Source organism: Bos grunniens, chromosome 12, assembly GCF_055505025.1.
Source record: "Bos grunniens cultivar Pamir isolate PY7600 chromosome 12, Bosgru_T2T1.0, whole genome shotgun sequence".
In the NCBI taxonomy this organism is placed as follows: Eukaryota; Metazoa; Chordata; class Mammalia; order Artiodactyla; family Bovidae; genus Bos; species Bos grunniens.
Genome location: NC_141176.1, coordinates 21,956,513 through 21,983,887, shown reverse-complemented (window position 1 = coordinate 21,983,887; position 27,375 = coordinate 21,956,513). Strand labels below are relative to the sequence as shown.

Sequence of the window (27,375 nt, the reverse complement as noted above, 5' to 3'; positions counted from 1 at the left end):
AGAATTTTGAAATGCATGTTTCATTATTTTGACTTTTACAGGTAGAAAAAGACATGTTAACGCATTACTATTAGACTTGGGTAAATACCATTTCTTTTGCAATTCTTAATATTCCACTTCAATTAAAATTCCAAGATAAATTAGATTGCATTAAATGGGGCACAAAGGTATTTAGCAACATATTGACAGTGGAGGTGCCTTTCCCCCTCCCAGATCTTTTGCCATAAAAATATTGATATTAAATGTAATACATCTTTAATTACTTCCATCTCTAGAGTCTCACATACCTGAAAGTGAAGGATGATATAATTAAGTACACAATTCTCTTTATCTTGCTACTGCAAATGGAAGTAAAAATAAGATTTCAGAACTTATCTGAAATTATTTTTCAGGAAATTATTTTTCAAGTGTATCAGTTCCTCCTAACATGTAGTATGAAATTTAACCAACAAAGGCCTTTATATTAACAAATATAATCTTTAAAGTACCTAGAAATTGCCCAACAAAATGCTTATTAATAACTATGGCCTTCCCTGGGGGCTCAGTGGCAGAGAACCTGCCTGCCAGTGCAGGAGACTCGGGTTCAATCCCTGGGTCGGGAAGATCCTCTGGAGAAGGAAATGGCAACTCACTCCAGTATTCTTGCCTGGGAAATCCCATGGATAGAGGAGTCTGGTGGGGCTACCATCCATGGGGTTGCAAAGAATCAGACACAACTAAAAATGTTTCCTGATTTTTTCTTTTACTTTCCTATATAGAATATATGTGAATAAAACACTAAACTTTGAATGTTTAGCAACACTTCTCTTGACTATAAAGCTCTAACCCCAACTTTACGGTAAGATTAAGCCTGGGGTCATCAACTAAAGCAACATCGCATGGAAACAGAAGGGAATGGTATAAGCTCAGCCTCCCATGAGCGAGCTGTGGGATCCTGCGCAAGTCATCAAACCATGGCCAGACCTGTTCTGTAGCAATAGAATAAGGGACCTCAGGGAAGCTCTCCTCTTGTAATATTTATTTCTTGAAACAAGCCACCCCATGAATATGACAGTTAAACACTAATGAGACTCACATTGGGGGTGGCAAGTGCACTATGGGGGTAAGGAATTTTAATAAGATGCACTTCAAAGGAGAAACACCCTAGAGGCCGGGCTCCTTCTGTTAGTAGGAGAAGGAGACAGTTCTATAGCACTAGCAATTAGGCTTCATTTTACCATATGGCAGCAGACAAGGTAGCCATCAGGGAACAATTTCTTGCCCTGCTAAAGCCTCCCACATGAGAGCCCAGTTCCACCCCCAGTGGGATTTGATCCCAAAGCAGTGCTCAGTCTGTGCCCAAGACCAGAGAAGGGAGAGGATGGAGGCTGCACAGAACTGGGGCACTGGCAAAATGGGCCACAGATGGATGCTCTGAGGCTAAGCTGAGTGGTAAGATCTCCCCATTCCCTCTAATTTCTCCCTTCTCCATCAGCACTCATCTCCCCTACCCAGGCTTGGGGAGCAAAGGTTGATGTCATCTGAGACAACAAAATCAGAAAAGCAGAGGAGGAAAAGATGGAACTTAGGTTTTTAAAAAATGTTTTGGTTCTCTGTAAATTACATCATAATGTGTGAAGTGTGCTGAACTCAAAAGGCTGGAAAAAGCAAATAAAACAGATTCTGGAAAGACTCAAAGTAAAGAATATAATAGAGATGGATTTGAAAGTCATTGAACAAGATATAAATTTTTTTCAATAATGGGTTCATTCATTCAACCAAACTCAGTGAGTGCCTACTACGTGCCATGGCACCGTTGGAAGCACTGGAGATACAGCAGTTAAAATGGACAAGATTTTCTTCCATCAGGATGTTTGCATTCTGTCTCGTGCAGATCATAATATAATAAATATATTCATGATATGTCACTAAGTAATAAGATTATTTCTAAAACAATGTAAGCATGATACTATACTCATAAACAAAAAATTTATAAGTCTGAAGAACCTTGAAGGGCATCTATTAAAAATTAAGAATGCCTATTTATTGCTTGTCTATATTTTCTGATTTTCCTAATAATTAAATTTTGCTGTTTGATTTTTGGTTTTTAGTGTAAAATGTATTTATGGTGCTTTAGCGTTTTAAAAGCACTTACATATTATTCTATTTTTATTTTTATAAGGTGATAATTGCGGTAAGGATCATTAAATTAGGGCAAGGACAATGGAGGGAGGTACAGTTTTGATGCTGAGATAATGAAGTACTCACTTGGGAGAAAAACAGATTCTTACATTTTATACTTTAATAGAAAAGAAATTCTGGGCAGATGTTTTACTTTAATGTAGAAAATAAATTCAAAACAAATGAAATTTTGGAGACTATATTAGAATCATAGGTAGAGAAAGACTTTCTGATGCTTAAAGCATAAATAATAAAGAAAGGTATAGATATATTTGACTGTGTGAGGATTATAAACTTCTATAGAGTGAAAATCTAGACAAAATGGGAAAAGCTACTTGCCCTTTTTGTGATATAAAAGTGATATATTTAACTTTTCTATCCAATGGCAGTGATAAACACCCCAATTTTAATTGGGCAAAGGCAGATTGAAGACAATGAAATAAAAGTTCTATGAAAATAAATATAAACAAAAACAATGTCAAATGAGCATTAGAACAAACATTCCCTGACATTGAAGAGATCACTGGGCTAGTGTGGGAAGGGAGAAAAAGGGTACACTGCATCTTCGTGTGGAAAGGCACGTTGAAATCAATAGCCTCACAAACATTTCCCTTGACATAGAATTTCCATTGAGGAGGATTTTTATTTTAAAGAAATAAAATATACAGAGATTTGGTCTCAAAATTAGTCATTTTTTGTAATAGTAAATGTCCTAAACAGCTTAAATGTCCAGAAATATCTGACAATTTAAATAACAATTTAAACGTTTACCATGAATTATTACACAGTTGTCAAAAGGAAGGTTGCAAGTTCAGAAATCAATAAATATATAATGGTGTAAATGCAAATGCATGGAAATATACTCATGATATATCACTAAGTAACAAGGTTATTTTTAAACAATGTATATCCATAAATAAATGATTCGTAAGCCTAAAGAATCTTGAAGAGCATCTATTAAAAAATAAGAATGCCTATTTATGGAGGATTTATTGCTTGTCTGTATTTTCTGATTTTCCTAAAAATTGACCTTTGTTGCTTTTTTAGTTTTTAGTATAAAATTTATTTATGGTGCTTCAGAGTTTTAAGAGCATTTACATTTTATTCTACTTTTATTTTTAGTTTTATTGTATAACACTCAGTAGATATTGTAGATAACATTACTAGTTTACAGATAAATGATCTAAAATTTAAAGTGGCTTAATATTTCACCAAGTGTCCAGTGTATATGAAATGCCAAAGTGTGTGTGTGTTAGTTGCTCAGTCGTGTCTGACTCTTTGCAACCCCATTGACTGTAGCCCACCAGGTTCCTCTGTCCATGGGATTCTCCAAGCAAGAATACTGGAGTGGGTTGTCTGTCTCTTCTCCAGGAGATCTTTCCAACTCAGATATCGAACCTGGGTTCGATATACAGACAGATTCTTTACCAACTGAGCCACCAGGGAAGCCCACTTAGATACCATAGCCAAGCACCAATTCCAAGTCTTACTCCAAAATCAGTACCATCCCCCTAGTCTGAAACACCAGTGTCTCTCACACAGGGACTATTGCAAATGCCACACAAATCTATAAAGAAACGTTTGTCACTTAAAAACCAAACTAACACTTTCTGTTTGTAAGAAGAAGGAAATGCTTGTCTTACTCAATCTTCTCAAATTTTGCCCCAGTCCTAGGCAGCCTCATTGCAGAAAATATAGTTAATATGCAGACACATCATTTAATTAAGTAGCAGAGTGAACTCTTCATTGATGGCCCATGATGAAAAGACACAGAAAAAGGAAATTCATGGGTAAGTTGAAGAACCATTTGTATTCATGAGTCACCCCTATATTTTTCATTTTATCTTTGTCTAGACACCAACTGATTGCACCAGTAACCAGTTAATTTCTTCCTTAGCGCTACACACTTCCCACCATAAATTCAAGTTGGTGAGTGGTTAAATAACTGGCCAAGAGAGAAGAAAAATCTCAATGAGTAATTCTGAAGTCCAGACATATAGGATTTTTAAATTGAAGTATAATTGATTTACAACATTATATTACTTTCAGGTGTATAGCACAGTGATTAATAATTTTATAGACTGTATTCTATTTAAAGTCCCTGCAAAATAGTGGCTATATTTCCTTGTGCTATACAATATATCCTTGTTGCTTATTTTATACATAGTAGCTTGGGGGAAAGGTCGAGTCAGACACATGAGATTTTAAAAACATGTCCTTGCAGTTGAGTACAGATGAAAAAGTGCCTTCAGATGAGTGCAACAAGAAGTACTCTCATGAGATTACTCAGACACAAGACAAAATTAATAAAATCCCAGGGGACATTAAGAGGGCCTTAATCAGCAAAACACATTTGCTTTTGCTGTTAGTCCTATTTACTCTTAGACAAAAGTCAATAAAACTAGGAATTAGAACATAGCCAACAAAAAAGAGAAAGGAACACAACTGAAGAGTAAGTAGCATTCTGCAATCCTTGATTAAGAAATTTTGTAGGACAATTCAAATCTACTAAGAATACGTTCACATTTTAAAACTAGAAGAATATTCCACTTATGAATATGTAGAAATATTTTTTCAAGCATGGTACTTATATGCAACTTCAAATACTCTATACCCTTCCTCCCAAACATCTTGCTATCTTTCCACAGTTTTCCTTTTCACCTCAGCATGAGCCCCATCTTCCAAAAGGTAAGAAATGCATCAACAGCTCCCTCCCTCCGAACTTCAAACGGACTTACTATTGTGGGTTGAGAAAGTCAATGTCTTCATCGACATCACTAATCTTGGACAGCTGTTCTATTATACTTCAACCACCAACAAATGCAAAAATACATCATTAGAGACTTGCTGCATGGAACAGTGATGTGAAAAATTTACTTGAACAAAAAGAATTCCTTAAATCTAAAGGGTAGTCAACATGACTTAGCTCACTGGAAGACCCAATCTTACAGAAAGAAATGTCGAAGTATTGTCTAGAAAATTCTGTATTACTACGAATCCTTCCAAGACTGAATTTTGCAAATCTGTATTTCTCCCTCTGTCACTATAAGTCTGTATAAATCTCTGCCTTTCTCACTTTTTCTATATAGACTGAGAGATTAATACTCTCTAGATAGCACTGACCCAGGTAAATGATCTGAACAGTCTTGGATGGCAGTGTCATTGAAAGAGAAGCTATATCAAACTAGTCAAAGACCTTTGATGTCAATTTATTCAGGTCAATATAAAAGGTTAAAAATGAACCTAGCATCAAATGATTTAACTTTTTTGGCTGAAATTGGATACACTTGCTCTAGAACTTAAAAACTGGTTAAGCTCTAATATATATATATATGTTAATTAGTTATTTGGAACCTGGGTCCCTGCACCACCTACTTTTCACATATTATGGATATCTTGTTTTCTCCTGGAATCAGGAGGCTGCCTGAGATGGGGACTCTGACTAATTGGATTTCATGCATTCCAACGTCCTCCTTCCCCTTTCCCCCATTTGTATCTCACCTTTCATCGATGCTTCTCATGTTACACAAGTCAGAGCTGAAGGATTAAAATGTACAAAGTAAGACTCCATACGTTTTATAGATTTTTAAATACAACTTAGCTATAATTACTCTGCAATTGATAGTCTAATTATCTGAAAAATAGCATTTTAATCAGTTATTTAAAACCTGGTATTTCATTTTTCTGTAGAAATGAACATTATATATCAGTAATGAAAAATACTAGTCATGTGGAAAAACTTAATACATCAAATGTTATGTACTTTACTCCTGAACCCAATCCCCAAGTGTAACACCATTTTGTGATGAAATTTGCTTCAAAATTCACCTTCAGTTTGTAGGTACTCATCTCACTGGTTCTGTAATTTTCTGCCTTCTCAAGTCCCTACACCGTCCAGTAACCTCTCATGAATCACAGATGTCTTTCCTGCCCTTGAGAGATACGGTCAAGACAAGGCAGGGGTCCCTCCAATGTAATGGTGGGTTTGGGTTACCAGCCTCACATAGAGGCAGAGCTGTGGAAGGTGAGCGACATATTCAGGACCTATGAGATACATAGTTTTCCTGCTAAGGGCTCCCCTCTGCTCTCTGTCCACCAAGACCTTCTCCTGTCCTCTTCTGGCCCATGCATGGGCAATCTGATACTTTCCTCAGGGCTGTGGCTGCTCCTAACTAAGGGTAATAAAACAGACTAGCAGTAAGCAGACTCCTTTTATGACCTGTTTATTTTCCCCCAAATAGATCCAAAAAAGAAAGTAGCATGTTGAGGCTGGAAAAACAAAAATCTTAGCTAAAGTGTCCTGTTAACTCTGTATTGCCAGTAGCCACTTCTCAGAATAAATTTCACAAATCTCAATACCCCCCCACCCGCACTTACTCTTATCTATATATATCTCACCTTTCATTGCAGGATTCAGCATAAGTTACTTTTTTCACCTTGCTCTGGTCACAGCTAAAAGATCATAAATGCACACAGTAAGACTTTACATGTCTCCCTAGACTTATTTTTAAATGCAAATTAACTACAGAAATAATAGTAGACTTAGTCACTCAGTTTTGTCTGACTCTTTGCACCAATCCCATGGACTATAGACCACCAGGCTCCTCCGTCCATGGCATTCTCCAGATAAGAATACTGGAGTGGATTGCCATTTCTTTCTCCAGGGGATCTTCCCAACCCAGGGATCTGCAGATTACCTACAATTACTCTAAAATTTGGGCTTCCCAGGTGGCCCAGTGGTAAAGAATCTGCCTGCCAACGCAGAAGACATGGGTTCAATCCCTGGGTCAGAAAGATCCCCTGGAGAAGGAAATGGCAACCCACTCTAGTATTCTTGTCTGGAGAACCCCAGGGACAGTGTAGCCTGACGGGCTACACTCCATGGGGTTGCAAAGAGTCATACACATCTGAGCTCACACACACACACACACACATGTACTCTACAATTTAAAACCTAGTTGTCCCCCAAATAACATTCTAATCAGTCATTTGAAACCTGTAAACCAGGCTTTATATGATTATAATGAGAATCTTGGTCCTATGGGGCGAATAGATCAAGTTTATGGACATTTCTTGACACCTGAGCCCCTTCAGAAGTACAACCTTCTCCTTGCTTCAAAATAAGTTTCTCTCCTTTCTTAGCCCACTTTAGTAAAGCTTCAAACACAGGCATTTGGATAGCTGCCTAGGGGGTTTGACTGCTCCTAAGAGAGAGAAAGGGCTTCCCTGGTGGCTCAGTGGTAAAGAATCCACCCTCCAAAGCAGGAGATAAAGCTTCAATCTCCAATCCTTGGAGAAGGGAGAGGCTACCCACTCCAGTATTCTTGGCTGGAAAATCCCATGGACAGAGGAGCCTGGCAGGCGATAGTCCATGGGGTCGCAAAAGAGGCACAACTTAGCGACAAAACAATGAGAGAGAAACAGATGATTAAGAAGCATCTCTGTTATGACCTGTTTCTCTTTTATCCAACAAGATTTAAAAAAAAAAAGATAAGATACTTACACAGGCTACAGCAAAAAGATTTAGAAATAATGTCAAAGACGCTGTTATATCATGAATACTCCTACAAATGAACCTCTCAAATAGCAACCTCTCTCCCCTTTCCTCTGCTTCCCTCTCTCCTGGGTGCTCGCTCTCTGCATTTATGCGTTTTTTTAAACACTTTTGTTTAAGTCTATCTTTGTTTCTATCTCACATTTCAGTGGTAGGTTCATCAGCGGTAGGTTTTCCTGCTGCCAGTTCAGTCAAGGTAGTGCTGAAGGATTAAAAAGGCACATAGTCAGATACCAAATAATTTTCCAGATTAAACTTTTTGGTTCAAATGTTTAAATTATGCTTTAACTTATAAGCTAGATAACCCTTTAAAAACCAGTGTGTAAATCTATTATTTGAGACCTGGTATGTCATTTTCCCCAGAAATGAGGCTTTATGAAAAGTCATATATATTTAATAGGGCTTCCCTGATGGCTCAGCCATAAAGAATCTGTGTGCAACTCAATCCCTGAGTCGGCAAGATCCCCTAGGAAAGGAATTGGCAACCAACTCCAGTATTCTTGCCTGGGAAATTCCATGGGCAGAGGAGTCGGGCAGATTAAGTCCACGGGGTTGCAAAAGAGCTGGACTCAGCAACTATACAACAACGAATATCTTAAACCTCTTAAAAAGGTAACGACTCAAGATTTAACTTCAGTTCTTTACTACTGAACCTAACCCAATGTATAACAGCCTTTGGGGGTGGAATTTATTTAAAATTCCTTTTGTAAGTACCCATCTTTCTTGACCAACCTAACTTCCTGACTATGTCTGTGTTCTGTAGGAAACATACTGGTTTTTCCTGCCCCGAGATACGGTCAAGCAACCACAGGTCTGAGTCAGAGCCTCCATCCAAAGTGATCATATCATGGGCTTGGATTTGCATTATCAGCCTCACCTGTGGCTGAATCTGGAGGCTAAGGGACAGATCTGGGTCTATTAGCTCCATTCTTTTCTGTTGAGGCCACCTCTGCTTCCTGTCCACGCTATTACGCTCTTACTTACTATTTATAATTTACTATTATTTTCCTTGCTCCAGACAAGTTTTTCTCTTCCCCTGACCCACTCCAGCAGAGTTTCAGACATTGGCAATCTGATAGTTTCCCAAAACTTTGGCTGCTAGTAACTGAGATGTTAAGATTGGAAGTACGAAGACTCCATGTCTTGTATCTCTTTTTCTACTTAATTTCAAAAGAGAAAGAATAGGGATTTCCCCAGTGGTGCAGTGGATAAGAGTCTGCCTGCCAACACAGAGGACATGGGTTCTACCCCTGGTCCAGGAAGATCGCACATGTCTTAGAGCAGCTAAGCCCGTGCGTCACAACTACTGAGCCCAAGTGCTGCAACTCCTGAAGCCTGCATGCCCTGGAATCTGTGCTCTGCAATAAAAGAAGCCACTGCAGTGAGAAGCCTGCAACCACAAGGAGTAGCAGCTCCTGCTGGCAGCAATGAGAGAAAGCCCGCAAGCAGCAAAGAAGACCCAGCACAGTCAAAAAATAAATACTTTTTTTTATAAAAGACAAAGAATATTCCACATAGAATCTCATCATGAGAGCACGTTAGAAACAGTATCAAGGGAACTCTGTACCCCCATGGGCGCTTCTAAGGGTGAGCATCGCAAATCTTAATCTCTCTGTGTTAAGAGAGATATATTATAATTAAGATATATTATGCATGTATGTACATACATGTGTACATATTATATATGTATTTATTGTATCTCACTTTGCCATTTGGAATCTTGCAGATGACGCTGCTGTCAATTCAGTCAGGGCAGTGCTAGAGGATGAAAAACAGAGATAGCAAGATATCATATGACTTCCAGACTTTTACTTTTTTAGCTCAAATCTGCCACAGTTACTCCTGAACTTATAAACTGGCTGGCTCATAGGAAATATGCATATAAATCAGTTCTTTGGAATCTGATATCTCATTTTCCCTAGAAATGATTCTATATAGTTGGTAATAAATATTTTTGACCTATCAAAACAGTTAATGACTCAAGAATAAGTGCATTTCTTTACTACTGAATCTAACCCAACGTACAGCAACCTTTTGGGGTGGCACTTATTTCAAGTTCAACTTCAATTTGCAAGTACACATTCCTCGTCCTCCACATCATTTCCTGTTTCTCAAGTCCCTTCATCACCCTCTAACCCCCCTATCAGGGTTGTCTTTCCTGGCCCTCAGACACTGTAGATTAACTGCAGGCCTAAAACAGGGCCCCTTCCGTGTGATGTGGGTTTGGCTTTGGGGTGCCAGCTTCACATGGTGAAAAGCTCTGGAGGGTCATGGACAATCTGGGTTCTATTAGCTCCATTCTTTTGCTGGAGATTCCTCTGCTCCCTGTGCACAACTAATTCCTCCTTACTTGAAAATGTTTCTCTCCTCCCTTAACCCAGTCTCATAAGAGTGTCACTCATGGTAATCAAAGGTGACAAATATTAGAATTAAAAAGACCCCCTCTGGGACTTGCCTGGTGGTCCAATGGTTAAGAATACGCCTGCCAATGCAGGGAACACGGGTTCAATCCCTGATCTGGGACAATTCCACACACTGCCGGGCAACTAAAGCCGTGCACCACAAGTACTGAACCATGCACGCTAGAGCCTGTGCTCACAATGAGAGAAGCCACTGCAGTGAGAAGCCTGCTCACTGAAGTGAAGAGCAGCCCCTGCTCACCACAACTAGAGAGAAACCCTTGCACAGCAACGAAGACCCAGTGCAGCCAAAAATAAAAATAAAAATTTTTAAAAGACCCCCTTTATGACCTGTCCATCTTTTTTCTACTTCAATTCAAAAGACAGATGGGAGGGAGGTTTAAGAGCGAGGGGACATTTGTATATCTATGGCTGATTCATGTTGATGTATGGCAGAAACCAACACAATATTGTAAAGTAATTATTCTCCAATTAAAATTAAAAAACAATTTTTTTTAAAGACAAAGAATGTTAGATATAGAATCTTACCATGAGAGAACTTCAGAAACAGTATCAAGGGAACTCTGCGTTCCCGTGCATGTTCCTAAAGGTGAACATCAAATCTCAACCTCTCTGTATATGTGTATTATGAATGTATGTATGTGTGCATATTACATACACATTTATTCATCATGGCTCACTTTGCATTGGAGAGGACTTCAGAGGATGCTGTTGTCCATGTACTCGGGGAAATGCTAAAGGATTAAAAACAGACAAAATAAGATGCCACAAGACTTGTAGACTGCAACTTCTTTAGTTCAGTTTGGCTATAATTGCCCTTGAACTTATACACTGGATAACTCTTAGAAATTTAGAAAATTCACATGTAAATAAGTTATTTGGAATCTGACATCTCATTTTTCCTAGACATGATTTCATATACATTTGTAATAAATATATTTGACCTGTCAAAAAAGTTAATGACTCAAGAATTGGCTGGTAGTTACTAGGAAGGATTCCTCTTATGACCTGCTCCTCTTTTATTCAACTAGATTCAAGAAAGTTACCAATAGGTGTTACAGTGAGAAGATTTAATAACAATGTCAAAAATACCTTGTCATAGATACTCCTAAGAATGAATTTGAAAATTTCACCTCTTTTTCTCTCATCTTTGTGTTTATATATTTGTGTTTGTATTGGTATGAGTATATAAATATGTGTATACATGTACATACAAAATGTATTGATCTTTCAAATTCATTTATATTTCATGTTTCATTGGTGGCATCCTCCTAGGTTTCTGATGTCCATTCATTCAGGGCATGCTAAAGGATTAAAGAGATGCATGGTTCATAGTATTTGCAGGGCAGCAATGGAGATGCAGACATACAGAACAGACTTGTGACACAGGAGGGAAGGAGAGGATGGGACGAGTGGAGAGAATGGCATGGAAACATATGCACAACCATATGTAAAATAGATAGCCAGCGGGAACTGCTGTACGACTCAGGAGCTCAAACCCGGTGCTGTGTGACAGCCTAGAGGGTTGGAATGGGGTGGTTCAAGAGGGAGGGGAAATATATATACGTATGACTGATCATGTTGATGTATGACAGAAACCAACACAATATTGTAAAGCAATCTTCAGTTAAAAAATAAATTTAAAAAAACTAAAAAAAAAAAAATACATGGTTCACATACCACATGTAATTCTGGACTTCCTTTAACCATCATCATACTGTCTTGATTATCATAGCTTTATACTAAGTTAAGTTGGTATTGTCAGTCCTCTGACTTTACTCTTCAATGTGTGGGTGCTATTCTGGGTCTTTTGCCTTCCCATATAAACTTTAGAATCAGTTTGCCAATACCCCAAAAATAACTTTCTGAGATTTTGATTCAGATTGCATTGAATCTACAATTTGGAAGAATCAACATCTTTACAATATTGAGACTTCCTTTGTTGAAGATAAAGTCTCTGCCATTTATTTAGTTCTTTAATTTCATTCATAAGAACTTAGTTTCCTCATATACATTTTGTACATTTTACTGGGTAAATATATATTTAGGTATAAATCTATGGGGGGGGGGTCCTAATTTAAATGGTTCTCTGCTTTTAATTGCAAATTCCACTTGTTTGTTACTGGTATATGGGAAAGTAATCAGTTTTTGCATCAATATATTAAAGCAATTAGACAAGATTACAGGACACAAGCTTATTAGACCCAGTTTTTTTTTTAATCTATTCTTTTGGATTTTTCTTCATAGACAATCATGTCATCTGTGAACAAAGACATTTGTTTCCATTCCGTCATGCATACTTTGATTTCCTTCTTATTGCTCATTACTATAATCCTCCTTGGAATTTTGAGTATGATGTTAAAAAGGAGTAATGGGGCAGAGAGCATCCTTGCCTTGTAACTCTCTGCAGAAAAGTTTCAAGTTTCTCACCATCACATATGATGCTACCTGTAGGGGTTTCGGAGGAGGCAATGGCACCCCACTCCAGTACTCTTGCCTGGAACATCCCATGGATGGAGGAGCCTGGTAGGCTGCAGTCCATGAGGTCTCTGTGGGTCGGACATGACTGAGCGACTTCATTTTCACTTTTCACTTTCATGCATTGGAGAAGGAAATGGCAACCCACTCCAGTATTCTTGCCTAGAGAATCTCAGGGACACGGGAGCCTGGTGGGCTGCCATCTATGGGGTCACACAGAGTCGGACACGACTGAAGTGACTTAGCAGCAGGGGTTTTATGGCTGTGTTTTTTGTTGTTTTTTTTTTTTAAATCAAGTTGAGAACATTCCTCTCTATTCCTAGTTTGCTGAGTTGTTTTTTTTTTTAATCATGAGTGTTAGATTTTGTCAAATGATTTTTCTGCATCAATCATTTTTTTCTTTTTAGCCTGTTGATGTGATGGATTACATTGACTGACTTTCAAATGTTGAACCAGCCTTGTCCATCCAAGTCCCACTTGGTCTAGGTATAAAATTTTTTATTTACATTGTAGGATTCAACTTGGCAACATTTTGTTTAGGATTTTTGCCTCTTATGTCCTATGCTTTTATTTTTTTGTAATGTTCTTATCTGGTTTTGGTAATGCTGACTTTAGACAATGAGTTAAATTTTTTCTCTGTGCTTCTACTTCCTGGAACAGTTTAGAAAACTGACATCATTTTTTCCTTGAATGTTTGGTGGAATTGACCAGTGAAGCCATCTAGGCCTAGGGTCTGTTATGGAAGGTTTAGTCACTGATTCAATTTCTTTAACAGATTCAGGCCTGTTCAGGATGATCTTTGTATGAGCTTTGGTAGTATCTTTTAAAGCATTACTCCATTTCATGTAAGTTATCAACTTCGTGGGCTTGGAGTTGTTCATAATATTCCTTTATTATCCTTTCAATGTCCTGTGATCAGACATGATGATCTTCATTTCTGACAACAGCAATTTGTGTCTTCTGTCTCTTGTTTCTGTTAGTCTGGCCAAAGAGATACAAACTTTATTGCTTTTCAAAGAACCGGCTTTTGGCTTTGTCGATATTCTCTATTGATTTTTTGATTCCAGTTTCATTGATTTCTGCTCTTTTATTATCTCCTGCTTTTTTTAGGTTTATACTGGTCTTGTTTCCTATGCTGGAAGCTTATTGATTTTAGATCTTTCTTCTTTTTTAATATATGAATTCAGACTATAAATTTCCCCCTAATTACTGGCTTTGCTGCATTTCACAAATTTTGATAGCTCTTGTTTTCATTTAGTTCAAAATATTTTAAAATTTCTCATGAGACTTCTGCTTTGACCCATGTGTTACTGAGAAGTATGCTGTTTAACCTCCAAGAATTTGGGGACTTGCAAACTATCTTTGTTACGGACTTCTAACTTCACTGTGGTCTGACAGCAAATTTTGTGTGATTCCTCTTCTTTTAAATTTGCTAAGGTGGGTTTCATGTCCCAGAATGTGATCTATATTGGTGAATGTTTCATGTGAGCTTAAGAAGAATATATTGAGTTGGCAAAAAAAAATTGTTCAGGCTTTTCCATAGGCTGTTATGGAAAAATCTGAATGAACTTCTGGGCCAACCCAACATTCTCTGCTCTTGTTAAATGACCTATTCTATAAATGTCAATTAGATGCAGTTGACTGAAGGTGCTGTTCAGTGCCACTATCTTTATTGTCCGTAGTTATCCCTTTTCTTCTTGCCTCAGCATAAACCCTATCTCCCCAGTGATGATATCCACCAACAGTTCCCACCCTTCAAAACGTCACACTGACTTATTCCTATGGATTACCAAAGTTATGGGCTTCCCTGATGGCTCAGATGGGAAAGACTCTGCCCACAATGTGGGAGACCAAGGTTTGATGGTTGAGTTGAGAAGATCCCTTGGAGAAGGGAATGGCGACCCACACCAGTATTCTTGCCTGGAGAGTTCCATGGACAGGGGAGACTGGCAAGTCCACAGGGTCACAAAGGGTTGGACACAAGTGACTAACACTTTCACGGAAGTTAACATCTTCATTCCCACCATCAAGAAGAACTGTTCTATTTTACTTTAAATACCAATAGATAGAGAAACATCTCATTAATGATAGTCTATATGGAATAGTGATATAATGAATTTACCTGAATAAAGATTCCTCGAATCTAAAATACATAGTAAACATAACTTACTGAAATTCCTATCTTTATAGAAAGAATTCTAGATCATTGTCCAGAAAATTCTTCATTGCCATGGATAATCCCAAGACTAAATGTCTCCACCCCATCCTCCTGGACCCCTCACCCCTCAATAAATACCTCACCTTTCATAGATGGTATCATCATAGGCTCCTGATGTCAGTTCAACTGAGTTATCTCTAAGGAATTAAAAGCATACCATCAAACTCAAAATGACTTCATAGAGTTAACTAGTTACAAATAGTCTTCAATTTGTAAACTGATTTTTAACTCTAAAGATCTGTTTGAAATTTAGTTATCTGGCAATCAGTATTTCAATTTTCACTACAAACAGGGCTTTATTATAGTTGTAATGAGACCTTAGGGCTGTCTAAGCAGCCTGGCAAAGTACAATTCTTTACCTCTAAACCTAACTCTATGTCTAACTGCATCAAGGTTGCGTTTACTTAAAATTCAACTTCAGTGTGCAGGTCTACTATCTTCCAGCCCCTTCTAAGTTCCTGATTATCAAGTCCCTCCCCTGCATCCTTACTTTTCTCGTATCCTGTAGTCCTTTCCTCAGTTTGGTTTAAAGAGCTACAAGCCTGGGGTAGGGACTCTCCAACATGACGGTGGGTTTACAGTTGGGACACGAGCTTTAGATGGGAGCAGAGCCCTGGAGGGTGAGGGCTAGAGCCGAGATCTATTAGGGTTTGCTCCTTTCTGCCTCTTTCTTCCTCCTCTCCTGGCACTCTGTAGCAGAGTCTCTCACACACATTCTTATAGTTTCCCAAGAGTTTTGGCTACTAGTTAATCAGGGTCACAAACAAGCTATTAGTAAGGATTCTCCCACGTATGATCTCTTTTTTCCCATCTAGACCCCTAAATAAAGTTACTTATAAGAACATCCAGTCTTTTATGAAAAGAAACCTTCCTTGGCCATCAATACTCCCAATACCTTTTCACCACCCACATCACGCACCTCTTGTCAGCGTTGTCAGAGGAGCCTAAAGAGGCATCCATAACTCTGCCAAAGAGTGAAAAAAACAAACAAAAATATAAAGTCAGACAGTACGGAAGGCAATTAGTTGCTTCTTTCCAATAGAATTTCAGGACATGAAATGTAAACTCATGAATATGGAAAAAATTGAAGAAAGAGTTTCAGGGTATAACACTGGACTTCTTGAGACCACATCTGGGCTATGTGTGTTTGTGAATATGCTAGAGAGAGAAGGAAAGAAGGGAGGTGTAGCATTAATTATTAAACCTTTCTTTCACATTTTGCAAACCATGCACACACTTGGAATCAATCTGGGAAACCAGAAAGAGCTGAGAGTGTACGAATGGGGAGATGGATCCAGTTGATAACTAGTAAAGGGATACAGGAAAAAAGAAAAGAAAATGCCAGAATGACAAATATTCCAATTCCAAGGACTTGTCCCTGGTCACCATTTGGTAGAGAAGAAACAGGTAAGTAGGTCAAGGATGGCCTATATAAAACTTTAATTTTTTTTTTCTGACCTGGAAGTAGAGCATATTTATAATGATTCCTTTTTATTCTTCTCTGAATTATTCCAAAAAGATACCTGGTTATATTATCCAAAATCAAGACTTCCCACCACCGAATCACTGGCTTTATTAATTTAACCTCTCTACAACTCAGTTTCCTCCTGTGTAAAATAAGACACATGAAAATGCACTTTGCATCCGTCAACTTCAGAAAATCATACTGAATAGCCACTATTTCACAAACATTGGTTTTTAGGCAGCCAACCTTCTTCAAATGTCATGTCCCCAAAACTCAGTATATATTTTAAATTTCAAAAACACCTCAAGATTCTAAAGTAATAACACTTCCATAATCCCCTGGGAAATGGTGGGTTTCTATCCAAGATGAGAAACAGCCGAAAACTACTGATACCAAAGTCAAATGAAAGTATGGATTCCAAGAAATAACAAACCCTGGAAGGCTAAGGAGTACCTTAGCTGGTGGACATACAGGGGCAGACTGGAGTAGCCCAGTGGGAGGGGAAATTTTAAGTTCAGTTCATGCCTTTCCCTTGAGTTGCTTGGAGACAATAAATGAGTTCTTAGAAACCAGTAGCAATTACCCAGATGTTGTTAATATAAAACGAGGGTAGCAGGGGTTTCCTGGTGGTCCAGTGGTTAAGAATCCATCTGCCAATGCAGGGGACACAGGAAGATCCCACATGCCTCGGGGCAACTAAGCCTGTGCACCACAACCACTGATCCTGCACTCTGCAGCGTAAGAAGCCACCGCAGTGAGATACCTGCACGCAACTATGGAAAAACTACCCCCCGCTCACTCCAACTACAGAAAGCTGGAGTGCAGCAACGAGACCCAGCGCAGCCATAGATAAATAGGCAAAAGTGTTGGAAAGAAAAATCAAAAGAGGGTAACATTAGGTTAGCTGATGAAAACAGGGAGGGGCCGAAGAGCAATACTTCATCCTCCCCCTCCCCACCATCTCCAAAGCTCCAAATGACAACCTAGGGTGACTGCCTTCTCCAAAGTTTCCTTGCCCAGAGCTTAAAGGTGACGGTATGAATTGATGCTTTCGAATTGTGGTGCTGGAGAAGACTCTTGAGAATTTCTTGGACAGCAAGGAGATCCAACCAGTCAATCCTAAAGGAAATCAACCCTGAATATTCATTGGAAGGACTGAGGCTGAAGCTGAAGCCCCAATACTTGGGCTACATGGTGCGAAGAGCTGACTCATTGGAGAAGACCCTGAGGCTGGGAAAGATTGAAGGCAAAAGGAGAAGGGGAAGCAGAGGATGAGATGGTTAGATAGCATCCTTGACTCGATGGACATGAATCTGAGCAAACTCCAGGAAGATTCCACATGCCACGGAGCAAGTAAGCCCACGCGCCACAACTACTGAGCCTGCGCCTTAGAGCCTGCGCTCTGCAACAAGAGAAGCCACCGCAATGAGAAGCCCACGCACTGCAAGTAGAGGGTAGCCCCTGCTCACAGTAACTAGAGAAAGCCCGAGTAGCAACAAAGACCCAGTGCAGTCACACATAAATAAAATTATTAAATAAAAGAAAGAAAAAACCCCAGAGGAAACGTTACGTGTCAAAGTAGAATTGTTGGATATAAAGAATCCATTCACGGGATATTAACTAGTTTGGGTACGTGTGAAAAGCAAAATAGAGTTGGAAAGTGAGATTGAGAAACTCCCAGAAAATAGTAGAAAAGAATAAAGTCAATGGATATGTTCTTATCCTCCATTTCTAACATCTGGAATACAGACATCTGAGAATGAGAAAACATGGAACAGAAAAGGCTGAGAAAAAATAAAGATAAATTTCCCCAAATTATGCCAAGAAATTGTCTTTCACCTTACATTTTTTTTTCAAATGTACAATCCAGGGATTTAATCAATTATAGAACATTTTCATCCCCACAATGAGATCCCTTCTGTTCATTTATAATTAATCCTGTTCCCACCCCTAGCCAACTGTGAATCTACTTTGTCTCCATAGATTTGTCTTTCCTAGACATCTCATATAAGTGGAATCACACAATTTACTGTCTCTTGTATCTGACTTCATTTCACATCACAAAATGTTTGAGGCTCACCCATGACATAACATGGATGCAGTCTACTCCTTGTAATTGCTGAATTGTAATCCCAATGTTCACTTTACAAATATTTAAATGGTATTTACTAAAAAGTGCCAGGCATTATGCTGATACTTTCCAAATACTATTGCAATTGGTCCTCAACACATCTCTTGAGATAGTTACTATTTTTCATGGATAGTTACAATTCATGGATCTCAAAAATTTGTATATTTCCAACATCCATTAAGCTGATTTGAAAATCTCACTAATAAAAATGCATTTGCAGGAATTAGCAATGTTTCAGGTTTTAATGGAGATGGAACAACTGAAGCCCTTGTGGCCGTCCCTGGAAATGTTCACCACCCTAGACAGAACTTCCTCCAGTAAAGCAACCAGTCACCCCTAGAGGAGAAGTTTACAGGGACTATGACTGTCACGTGTATATTATTACTGGTACACTGCTTCAGCTGTGGTATTTTTTAAGGAAAACACAGGCATACAACAAGGTCTTTAAATTTTGAATTTGCCAATTCATTTGCATACAGTTTACATTTATTATAAAAGAAGGTACAGGTATATTCCCTATTCTATTAAGGGCTGAGAATTATGCTTAAAATTCAGCAAATTTGAACCTTATCACTTACTTATTTTTTGGATGCATGAGCCAGGCACTTAAAGAATTCTTCTTTAATCCCTGCATGGTTTGTTTCGTGGATGAATTTAATCTACAGTTAATCTAAGAAAAGCAAAAGCACACATCCATTATATATTTGATATGTTTAAAACACATATGATATCCCCCCAACTGGGAAGAAAGTCACACATATGACTTACTAGGTAAGGATCAGCATTTCTGAAGTCTTGAATCCACAAATACAAAATCTGCAATACTGTGCAATTTTATATATCCTGTGAAACACGCATTGTGCATTTGCCCTTAGAATTTTAGCTCAAAAAATAGGGGAAAACATTTTGTGTGTGTGTTCAATAAAATTTAAGTTTAGCTCAAGCACAGTTCAGTTCAGTTGCTCAGTCATGTTCGAATCTTTGCGACACCATGGACTGCAGCATGTCAGGCTTCCCTGTTTATCACAAACTGCCAGAGCTTTCTCGAATTCATGTCCATCCAGTCAGTTATGCCATCCAACCATCTCATCCTCTGTCGTCCCCTTCTTCTCCTGCCTTCAGTCATTCCCAGCATCAGGATTTTTTCCAATGAGTCAGTTCTTTGCATCAGGTGGCCAAAGGACTGGAGCTCAAGCACAGGACTCTTTAAAAAAATTACCCACTTGCTACCCGGGACCCAGAAAGTGAAACAAAACCATTTCAAACCAATTTTACATCAGAGTGACTTATATTTCCATCCTAGAATGTTCTCTGTAGAATAAATCACAGGAATGAGAAAGCAAAAAAATGTGAACCTCAGCATTTCACAGGGCAGATTTCATGCACAAAAACTAAGTCACAGAATAAAAGCCACTGCCAAGTATTAATACATCGCCAAGTTAACAAGTAGTAATATTATGTCCACCTGAGGCAAGCAGAAATGTGCCACAAGCCCCTCAATTCTGGGCAAGGAGAGAAAAATAAACAAATAGAACAAAATCTTTCCCCCACAACAGACCAGTTTGTGCATCAATGTTGATTTTGAGGCTTGGGGTCCAGCCATCTGTGAACTCCAAACCTTTAAGGGACACTAGCTCATGAGCAGTGGGAGTATGAAGCCCAAAGTTTGGACGCTGTGGCCCCGAGAGCCCGGATGGCCATGGGAGAGCCAGCCTGGTTCTGGGGGGCCGCCCCCTCCTTGCTGGTGCGGCATCCGCTTACCTGCAGGCAAGGCTGCTGTAGCGGAGGTGCTGCGTCCTGGACGGAGCTGGGGCTGTGGGGCGGTGGGGCGCATTTTGTGACTTGGGTACTTTTCCTAAGCAGGAGCGAACTTTACTCAAGATCCTGGTAGCAATTTCTCTCCTACTGCCTTTCAGGATAATGCCTCCCCCTGCCACATCCTTCTTCCCATGCTTTCCTATTTTTTAATGCCCCCAGATCAAGTGTGGTAAATCCAATCTCAGCCCAATTCCTGCCAGCCTACAGAAGCCTAGTGCCCCCACTCCCTCCACCCTCATGACCCCTGAGGGTGAGATAGGGGGCTCCGCAAATGCCCTGGGAGGGGAGAGGAATGTTAATTAGGGTTCCCCACAGCTAAGCACAAGGCAAGCCTTCCTGTCAGCGGGCCCAAAGACCCCTATCCTGACCCTTCTCCTGATCCTTCCTCCTCCCCGCACCCTCCATCTGTCCCTGTAAAATGTTCTACTCCTCTTACTCTGTGAGGGTGGAAGGGCAACATTAGCTACATAAAGGGCAGAGGGTGTGATGGGACGTCCTCAGCCAGAGGCCCCCACCCTAGGCCTTTACCTGCTGCTGCTAACAAGGCAGTACTAGAATAAGAACCCTGTGTCCATGGCAACCCTAGACAACAGATTCCAGGTGGTCCTGAGATGTAGTAGAGTGAGGAATACAATGAACTTGGTTCCAGGCAGCAGGGACTTAAAAAGAGACTTTCCCTTAAAGACGGGTGTAGGGGTACCAAGATCAAAGATCCCAGGATAAGCATCTCAGAGCAGATCTTCTCTGCTGTTACTTTCCCTTTTGCATCTAACGAAGGGGCTCTTCTTCCATATTCTGATTCTGAAGATTAGATTGAGGTTTTGGCTTCCCCATAGGTTGGCAAGAATGACCAGCAAGCTGAATATTTTCTGGCTAATATTAACTTTAAGTAAAATAGATTGATATAGGAATGAGGAGCACAAAAATTCATTTTACTCAAGCTATCAATTCGTAAGATTGAAAAGAAGCAGTCAAATATTAGTTGTAAATTAAAACTATACCCATTTTCCTGGTAGAGTAAATCTGAAAGGTGTAAACAAATACCAAACGAATGAAAACAAATATGGAAAAAAAGCTTTTACACTTCAGGTTTTGTTTTTTTTTTTGGTGGGATCTTAGTTCCCTGACCAGGAATTGAACCCAGGCCATGGAAGAGAAAGCACCAAGTCCTAACTGGTGGATTCCCAGCGAATTTCTGGAAAAAAAAAAAAAAAGTTTTTAAAACCTTAGTGAAACATTAGCAATTTTGTATGGAAACTACAATATAAAATTTACCCCCAAAAGAAGAATAAAGATCAGTTTGACAGTCTGTATTGGTACATGTTATGAAGCTGTAAGTGGTCAGTTGAAGAGATAGAAAAGAGATTAAAGTCATATTAATTTAGTATATCTATAAAGCACTTTGCAAGTTACAAAAATTAATAAAACATGGTCACTGACTTCAGTGTCAGATTGACGACCTTAAGGCCAGACCATTTTGAAATATGCCAAGCATCCTACTTTCTGTGAGAAAGACCTGCCCTTGACCAGAGCCTCATCTGACCTTGAAGAAGGACAGTAACACAACCCCAGCCCCTCCAGCTTTTCTGTCTCACACGAGAATTAAAAAAGACTAAGAAACTCTTCCGAAGATCACAGCCCTTGTTTATGTTTTAATTTTTTGTTGTTGAAAACTAGACTTTTAAAGTAAATGTAATAACTAAAAATCAGATTTTCCCTTTTCTCTAGGGTTTATTGCTGTTGTTTGTTGTTAAGTGATTTTTCTGAACTCTGTTCTTCGTACAGTATGACCACTAAAGTCAGCTTGGTCAGCTAGTAATTAGAGATTACCTCAGGTGCCCAGAACCGGTAAGTCTCTCAGTGGTTACCATTCCAGAAAGAGAAAATGGCTCCAGGCACCATCTTGTCTCTGTCTCAGCTCCTTGTGCTTAGATCTCTGGGGCAGTCTTCTCCCTTCTGTGCTGCCTGCTCCTCCTCTCTACCCTCACTTCCCCACACTAATTCTTGCTTAACTTTGCTTTTTCTCTTAAACTCTTCCCCCCTCTCCCTTTTCCTCTGAACTTTTCAGAACCCATCCCTTTAAAATTAGGCCTACTGAGGATCCAGAGACCAAACCCTTAATTTCTTCTACTCTCTGAACGAAAGCTGAACTTTGAGCTATAGTCGTAGATTTTTTTCCCCCCACAGTAATCCAAAGAACCTCACAGACTTGCAGAGGAATTTTATGTTACTCAAATTTAGCAACCTGGTATCTCCGACTTTTACCAGCCAGTTCATAGGCTTCTTGGCTAAGGATAGGCCCAGCATTGAATTAAAACTGCTAACTAGGAAAATGCTGAAAGGTACCTAGAAATACAACTGGTAAAGCGTTACTGAACCAAGGTTGTTTGCCCAGCATGCAGCAAGCCAAATGCTGAGACACCGAAGTTTGCAGCAAAGCAAGGGTTTACTTACAAGGTGGCCGAGCGAGAAGATGAAGTCTCAAATCCACTTCCTCAAAGGCGAGGGGCTGGAGGTATTCTTTGGGATAAAACTGAAGCTAATTGGAGACAATAAAATGTGAGGTGACCTTCATTCTGGCCTAGACAGAACTAAGCTACAGGCTTCTTCACAATAGGTATACTCAGAACATGCTCTGCAGATGGAGTGTTCAGCCCTCTGAAGTCAAAAGGTCACGGAGCATGCCCAGTTGAAGGGTCAGGGGGTCTTAACTAGTTAGAGCTCAAATTGGGCTCAGCTGATTTCAAGTTCTAGAAAACAACTCAGGCAAACCTCTTATTGTTTAGGCTACTTGACTCTTGGAGGATCTGCACATTTTTATAAAAACAATTAAAAGGAACTTAATCAGTGGAAGCAGGTTTCAGGTGTAATAGATCTGATGACTACCTTCTGTTTCAAAACTAGCCTGCTAAGTCATACGCTCAGGCTCAAAAATCACTAGATGGCTTCCTGGAGCAATTCCTAGGGTTTTCCCAAAGTCTGTTGAAGAAATTTCAGGCTTGCAGACAAAAATCTGATGAGCCTGTTCATGACTAATACGGTCGATTTCAGATAGTTTTAAATGGTAATTCTGACCTTCCTTCAGATGCTAATTCTAATCAGGTAGATTTTCACTCTATTTATTTACAGGCTAAACCAGGACATTTCCCTGCTAGTAAAAAGGACCAAGAGAAATCGGAAACTATGTCCACTCCAAATTTAATTAACCTGGCAAACCAGCTCTCTTGAGCACTACAGGAGTCACCTAAGTGGAAGGCCACCAAAAGTCTTAATCTTCAACTCCAGCAAATGAAAAGCAAGACCCTCCTAATTTCTCCTAGGATTGCAGAGAGCCGGGACTTTGGGAAAGAGACACTTAAACTCTTCGGGCACTTGTAACCCTCTCAGGGGCCTTTCCAGCTAGCTCTCAGTTCTCAATGATGGAGCCCTGAGGAGTAACACAGGCTCTTCCCAATCCTCCCTCCAAGTGGTTTACAGACACATTTTTCTAAATTGGGGCTGAATCTCCTCCAGTCCTAACTGACATCCGAGTTAAGCTCGTGGTGTACAAGCCCACTACTATAAAGCAGCCTCTGCCCTGGAGTAGTAGAACAGTTCAAACAGTGGAGACCTCCAGTGAACCTCAAGATGCTTTTGTCTCTGAGCCAGCGTGCTTCTGTTTAGGACCTTTGAGAGACACAGACCCTTTTCTCCTCAGTTCTTCCCCTGCTATCCATGTATAAGCCTGAGACTTCTTAAAGACGTATCATGCCAGAATTTCCTTCTCCCAAAAGGAGGGGGTGGGGAGATAATTCTATAATTTGACAGTACTTATCAAAGCAGCCAATCAGATGAGTTAAATGATGCTGTGACATCTTTTGTTTGCTCTGTCTAGAGCTGATCCTGGGAACACTGATTATTTGTCCCTATTGAATCAGCCATCACCCTCCTTACAGACAAAATCTCCACTGGTATTGGCAAAATTCACAGTGTACCTCCCGTCAAGATTCAGAGAGATCCCTGAAAAACTCCCCAGAATTAATCAATAGCCTATGAGTAAAGAAGCCCTGGGAGAAGGCAATGGCACCCCACTCCAGTACTCTTGCCTGGAAAATCCCATGGACGGAGGGGCCTGGTGCACTGCAGTCCATGGGGTCGCAAAGAGTCGGACAGGACTGAGCGACTTCACTTTCACTTTTCACTTTCATGCATTGGAGAAGGAAATGGCAACCCACTCCAGTGTTCTTGCCTGGAGAATCCCAGGGACGGGGGAGCCTGGTGGGCTGCCGTCTATGGGGTCGCACGGAGTCGGACACGACTGAAGTGACTTAGCAGCAGCAGCAGCAAAGCCCTTCAAGGCACAAAACCCATAATAGAAGATTACAGATTTCAGAGTCTCTCTCTCTCTTTTACTAATCCCTGTAATATTCTTATTTCACCTGTGGGGAAACCTAAGGGTGAGGGTAGAAGTTTGTCTAGGACTTCTGAACAAGAAATAACATTGTTCTACCTAGACAGCATATTGTTCTTAACTCTCATATATCACTATCATCCATTTCCACTGGAAGCAAATTCTTTACATAACAGTTTTTTTTAAGGTTTTATATATCTTTATTTTTATTGACATTTAGTTGATTTACAACATTTTGAGTTTGGGGTGTACAACATAGTGATTGAATTTTTAAAGGTTATACTCCATTTATAGCTACTCTAAAATATTGGCTATATTTCCTATTTTGCCATTTTTACTGAAACTACTTCCAAAAGTACTTTTAAATACATTACTAAATTCACAAGAAAGTAAGCAAAGTACTAAATAATCACACGGACATATTCACACTTACTTATACTTGAAAGTCACTCAGTCGTGTCAGAATTCTCTAGGCCAGAATACTGGAGTGGGTAGCCTTCCCCTTCTCCAGGGGATCTTCCCCACCCAGGTCTCCTACATTGCGGGCAGATTCTTTACCAGCTGAGCCACAAGGAAAGCCCAAGAATACTGGAGTGGGTAGCCTATCCCTTCTCCAGCAGCTCTTCCCGACCCAGGAATCGAACCAGGGTCTCCTGCATTGCAGGTGAATTCTTTACCAATTGAACTATCAGGGAAGCTCTACTTATACTTACTCAAGTGGTAAATCAACACAGAAACCAGGAATGTCCTGGAAGTGTTCTAAAACCCCAGATCTAGAGCTCTGTGGTTTAATATTGTGGTTGCCTGAATGCCTGTAAACATAATGCTTATAAAAAACAAAAAGATGTGAAATGAGATGTAAAGAGAGGACTTTGACATATTCCTGGGAATATAGAGTTCTGTTGGTTAACCAAGTAACAGGATTTGAACCTGACAAAGTGGGCAGCTGAATCCAACACCTTCACATAGATCCAGGCACCCAAATTGGCTACATATGTTAATTTCTTCAGTATATTTTCTTGGAGCCTGGAAGCCCAAGGTCAAAGTGTCAGCAAGGGTGGTTTCTCCAACACCTCTCTCCTTGGCTTGCAGACACCTTCTTTCTGGTTCTCAAAGTGCATGGCTTTTCCTCTGGGCATACTTTTCTAATGGCGTGTTTTGTCGTTGTTTGATTGGGCTAAGTGGCTTTATTAGAGAAAGCCAGGATTACAAAGGATTTGGGAGTTGACATCTGGGCCTTTCTTCTTCCCAAAGGTGGGCACAATATTGAGAAAGCTCCGGTTGTACTGCATATGCCTCTTGGCCCGGCCCATCTTTTTCTCCTGTTTGGCCACCTTGGGAGTCTGACGTCTTACTTACCCAGCACCAGCAAGGTGCCACCAGGATATGGTGGCAAAGTGAACCAACAAACAAATCAGTCTCCCTCTGCTGACAGTGGATTTAAAAGTATTAATAAATTTATAATCTTCCCCAATGTTTTGTAACTAGCTTTACTCTCATGCTGGGATTTGAGTGTACTCCACCTTCAAAAATAGAACTACCATATGATCCAGAAATTCCACTCCTGGGTGTATATTCAAAGAAGAAAAAAACCACTAATTTAAAAAAAATTCATCGCAGTGTTCACAGCAGCATTATTTACAATAGTCATGGAAGCAATCTAAGTGTCCATTGACAGATGAATGGATAAAGAAGATGTGGTGTGTGTGTATATATATATATATATATATAAGATTGAATACTACTCAGCCATAAAAGAAAAAAAAAATGGAATTTTGCCTTTTGCACAACACAGATGGACTTGGAGGATGTGCTTAGTGAAACGAGTCAGAGCAAGACAAATACTGTATGACATTGCTTATATGTAGAATCCAAAACATAAAGCAAACTAGTGAATATAACATAAAAGAAACAAGACACAGATATAGAGAATGATGTAGGGACTTAAAGAAATGAAAGTGTTAGTTGCTTAGTCGTGTTTGACTCCTTGCTACCCCCATGGACTGTAGCCAGCCAGGCTCTTCTGTCCATGGAATTCTCCAGGCAAGAATGCTGGAGTGGGTAGCCATTCCTTTCTCCAGGAGATCTTCCTGACCCTGGGATCAAACCCGGATCTCCTGCATTGCAAACCTGGGTCTCCTGCATGGGCAGGCAGATTCTTTACCATCTGAGCCACTAGGGAAAATCACATAGTGATTACTAGCAGGATCATGCATTGGAAGTGGAAATGGTGACCCACTCCAGTGTTCTTGCCTGGAGAATCCCAGGGACGGGAAGCCTGGTGGGCTGCCAACTATGGGGTCGCACAGAGTCGGACACAACTGAAGCGACTTAGCAGCAGCAGCAGCAGCAGCTGGGCAGGGGGAGGGGGATGTGGGGTTTAATGGGGTTAGAAAATTAACAGCTACAAATTACTATGTACAGAATGAATACGTTACAAGGATGTTTGGTACAGTACACCAGCAGAGTGGCGCAGCGGAAGCGTGCTGGGCCCATAACCCAGAGGTCGATGGATCGAAACCATCCTCTGCTAAGGTGGGGTTCTTTTCCTCCTGAAGAGATCTTTAGGAGTAGAGAAGAGAGTTTATTAGGAAATTTGCCAGTGTATATCTTCTTTAGTCAAGTGTTTAGGTCACTTTTTTGGGGTTCCCCTGGTGGCTCAGATGGTAAAGAATCTGCCTGCAATGCAGGAGACCAGGGTTTGATCCCTGGGTTGGGAAGATCTCCCGGAGAAGGGAATG

The 27,375-nt window shown here is 39.9% G+C and overlaps 1 protein-coding gene and 1 non-coding gene across 17 annotated transcripts in view; one reads left to right on the top strand and one right to left on the bottom strand.

The window, feature by feature from the left end:
- LOC147361511 (phosphatidylinositol 3,4,5-trisphosphate 3-phosphatase TPTE2-like) overlaps positions 1-22,910 on the bottom strand; it is a 63,475-nt gene extending 40,565 nt beyond the window's left edge. For 4 of the 16 annotated variants that reach the window (XR_015138026.1, XR_015138027.1, XM_086329232.1 and 1 more), the window contains exons 1-11: positions 22,699-22,910; positions 19,005-19,096; positions 15,750-15,794; positions 14,914-14,967; positions 10,815-10,868; positions 9,419-9,472; positions 7,857-7,916; positions 6,559-6,612; positions 5,662-5,697; positions 4,899-4,964; positions 288-338 (exon numbers count right to left, since the gene is read on the bottom strand). Coding sequence is in view for 11 of the 16 variants with exons in the window: in XM_086329232.1 (XP_086185358.1) it covers positions 288-338; positions 4,899-4,964; positions 5,662-5,697; positions 6,559-6,612; positions 7,857-7,916; positions 9,419-9,472; positions 10,815-10,868; positions 14,914-14,967; positions 15,750-15,794; positions 19,005-19,060 (530 nt within the window). In the remaining 5 variants the exon portion in view is untranslated. Of the gene's footprint in view, positions 1-287; positions 339-4,898; positions 4,965-5,661; positions 5,698-6,558; positions 6,613-7,856; positions 7,917-9,418; positions 9,473-10,814; positions 10,869-14,913; positions 14,968-15,749; positions 15,795-19,004; positions 19,097-19,194; positions 19,306-20,187; positions 20,778-22,698 lie in introns of those variants that run through there. The other 12 variants (XR_015138028.1, XM_086329238.1, XM_086329233.1 and 9 more) reach the window with 11 other exon arrangements.
- Positions 22,911-27,095: 4,185 nt separating this feature from the next.
- On the top strand, positions 27,096-27,167 carry TRNAM-CAU (transfer RNA methionine (anticodon CAU)). The gene has a single exon. It is a non-coding gene; the product is annotated as a tRNA-Met (tRNA).
- Positions 27,168-27,375: the final 208 nt, after the last annotated feature.